Here is a 3,029-nt window from a genome sequence, read left to right on the forward strand (position 1 = left end):
TCACGAATATAACACGTATATTTTTATAATAAAACTGAGATTATCCTACCCGAGCGTAAAAAGGTTTTCAAGAAAGACGCAATATAAAGCATGCATGGACGGTGTTTGTGTCAACATCCAAGAAAATTTCCTCTTTTACCAATTCTGAGACGGCTGAGAAAAATGTATATATTAGTTCCTTTGAAGAAGGCCATCGCTCCAATAAAGTCTAATCGTTTCCACATTACTAAATTAATGGCGGTGGCGAGAATATGAGGAAGAATACGTCTAAGGCAGGAGGTAAGCTGATCTTCAGATAAGCATATGCAGCAGAAGATAGAAAATTTCAACGATAATGAAAGAATGGTGAGAATACATCTGCGGTAGCAGGTGAGATAGCCATATGCTGCAGCAAGACTTACTCTGACGTATCGAAAAGAGCAACAACTCTGGAAGTATATTATTATAATATTACAAGGATTGGTGATTTAATATACGGAGTGAAGATGAATTAGTCATAAGGTTTGGGCTATATAAAGCTTGTAATGGGCTTGTAACACACATTCATATCCTTCTGAGCTCTTGTACTATCTGCGTTTCTATTATAATGGCTAACCGAATGATTTACTTCACACTGGGACTTTTTCTGTTGATATGTTGTTACAGCGACAGGGTCATGGCAGGGGATTCCGATCCCTTGCAAGATTTCTGCGTTGCAGATGAGGAAAGCAAAGGTGAGTAAAAAACTTTATACATAAACAATGGTAATGATTTGCTTATTAGACGAGTCGAGTTAGTAATAGATTGATTTGATTTTGCTTTAAACAGTTTTGGTGAACGGGTTCGTTTGCAAAGACCCAATGCAAGTTTCAGCAGACGACTTCTTCTTCCGGGGACTTGGGCAGGCAGGGAACACCGACAATGATGTGGGCTCCAACGTAACGATGGCGAACGTTAAACAGATACCAGGCCTCAATACGTTGGGAATATCGTTGGTCCGCATCGACTACGCAGTGGGTGGAATAAATCCTCCTCACACACACCCAAGAGCCACCGAAGTTCTTGTTTTACTGGAAGGCCAGCTTCTTGTGGGTTTCATTGACACCAACAACAAGTTTTTCAGCAAAACGTTGGAGAAGGGAGATGTGTTTGTGTTTCCAAAGGCACTTGTGCATTTCCAGCAGAATGTGGGGCATGAAAATGCGGTGGCCATATCTGCATTGAGCAGCCAGCTTCCGGGAGTTCAGACAATCGCCAACTCTCTGTTTGCAGCGGATCCTCCTCTCCCAGATTCCGTATTGGCCAAGGCCTTCCGCATCACACAGGAAGTTGTGGATTACATTCAGAAGAAATTCGCATAAGAATTTGCTGTGTTCTATCAAACAAAACAATCAAGAGGGGACCAAGTCTTTCCCAAATTCTTTTTCCTTGCCGTTCAATAAAACAATCTTTCTAGAGTTATTGCCGTCCTCTTCTGCTATTCATAGCATCTGTTTTGAACATGACTATATCCTCCGCATATTCCAAAGATGAAGGATTAATTTGAAGCATCTGAAGGCATTTATGAATATTTTATACAAGAGCATCCTTGTATTAGGTATACATTCATTTGCAACATGTTAACAATATATTCTTTAACATAAATATTGCAGGAACAACAACAAACAAAGTGCTTGACTTGGATAGAATGAGTAACACTATAATTCTTGCATGCCAATCTGTCAAGGGTGTTCTTTAACATAGTCTTAACCTCATTTTAGCTCTGACATAAAAGGTGAATGGTTTGGAAGTAGGAAATAGTTATTGGGAAATATAATTGGTAGTTGTTCTTCAAATCACCCTCACAATCATCCAATGCTTCAAGACTCCCCATCAAAGAAGTCATTCCAGAAGGTTAGGGACTCTCCTCAAGATAAGAATGATTGCTCTAATAAATATAGTATACCTTCGATGGAATGCAATACGGTTTCATTATGTCTAAATTCCAAGAAAATCCATAGAACTAGAATATCCATTGCATCCAATATCGCAATATTTTATCGGGGATAATATGATAACCTTGACACATATTACACCTATTCTTACATCAATCTACCTACATAAGGGTTATGATTGAGGGGCCTCTTGTATTAAACATTTCTAATAAGTTGGAATGACATGGAAAATCTAAGACAGTGAAGATAGATTATTGATAATAACACAATTCATTTACATGGTGTTAATTATGAGGGTAATTAATTTATGGCTTCCCAAAATAAGCTTTTCTAAATCTCCCCTAATTCATTCCTACGTTATAATAAATATGTCAATGTGGATGTTATGTATGAAGATCTAAATACTAAAGGGAAAAAGGATAATGCTCATGTTGATTTTAAAAACTTTGTATGTAATATTAAAAATATGATTAGTTGAAAAATTTAGCAATATATTACCTTGTTCAATCATAAACTATCAGTTCGGTTACAAAAAAAATTCCTCAAACCATTTCCTCCTTGTATAAGCATTTCTATAGATCATCAAATATGATAACCAATAATTTAACCATAGGTTTCCTATCAAAGCAAATGCAAATCTGCATATGTGAATAAGCACAATAGGATAGGAAAATATTGTTGCCGTAGGCCATGTATGTTTCATGCGGGAAAAATATTATTGTTGCAAGCCTAAGAGGTGCATAAAGGAGCTCCTTGGATCCATGGATATGCAGGTGTAAGTTTGAGAAATATGTGAAGGCGGAGGATATTTTCATATTGAAGCCATTTGCTAATTGATATGAGGAAGATAAAAGTGTCGTCATATTGAGAAGTTGTCAATTACACTGTAATGAAGAATAAGATAATAGATATAACTGATACATTATCGGTGAGATATGTCAATTTTATAATCTTCTATTTTTCCTATGTATTTTTAGGGGTTCAAATGAATAAAGCTTCATATATAGCCCCTCTAGCGATCAGTTCATTGTGAAGCTTAAAAGCCTCTTCCGTCATGCCTTGGATGTCTATACCTCAAATAATCTAGTAATATGAGAAGTTTCATTGCGCTTGCAT

The 3,029-nt window shown here is 36.7% G+C and overlaps 1 protein-coding gene across 1 annotated transcript; it reads left to right on the forward strand.

Annotated features, from left to right (window-relative positions):
• The first annotated feature begins 655 nt into the window (after nt 1-655).
• On the forward strand, nt 656-1,340 carry LOC131864153 (putative germin-like protein 2-3). Its single transcript, XM_059215170.1, has 2 exons — nt 656-713; nt 808-1,340. The coding sequence occupies exons 1-2, from the start codon at nt 656-658 to the stop codon at nt 1,338-1,340; spliced, it is 591 nt and encodes a 196-aa protein (XP_059071153.1).
• The last annotated feature ends 1,689 nt before the right edge of the window (nt 1,341-3,029 follow it).

Source organism: Cryptomeria japonica, unplaced genomic scaffold (genome assembly GCF_030272615.1).
Source record: "Cryptomeria japonica unplaced genomic scaffold, Sugi_1.0 HiC_scaffold_77, whole genome shotgun sequence".
NCBI lineage: Eukaryota > Viridiplantae > Streptophyta > Pinopsida > Cupressales > Cupressaceae > Cryptomeria > Cryptomeria japonica.

Coding starts and splice junctions, on each gene's coding strand:
- LOC131864153 (XM_059215170.1), top strand. CDS start 656: ATGGCAGGGGATTCCGATCCCTTGCAAGATTTCTGCGTTGCAGATGAG. Junction 714..807: donor TGCAGATGAGGAAAGCAAAG/GTGAGTAAAAAA, acceptor TGCTTTAAACAG/TTTTGGTGAACGGGTTCGTT.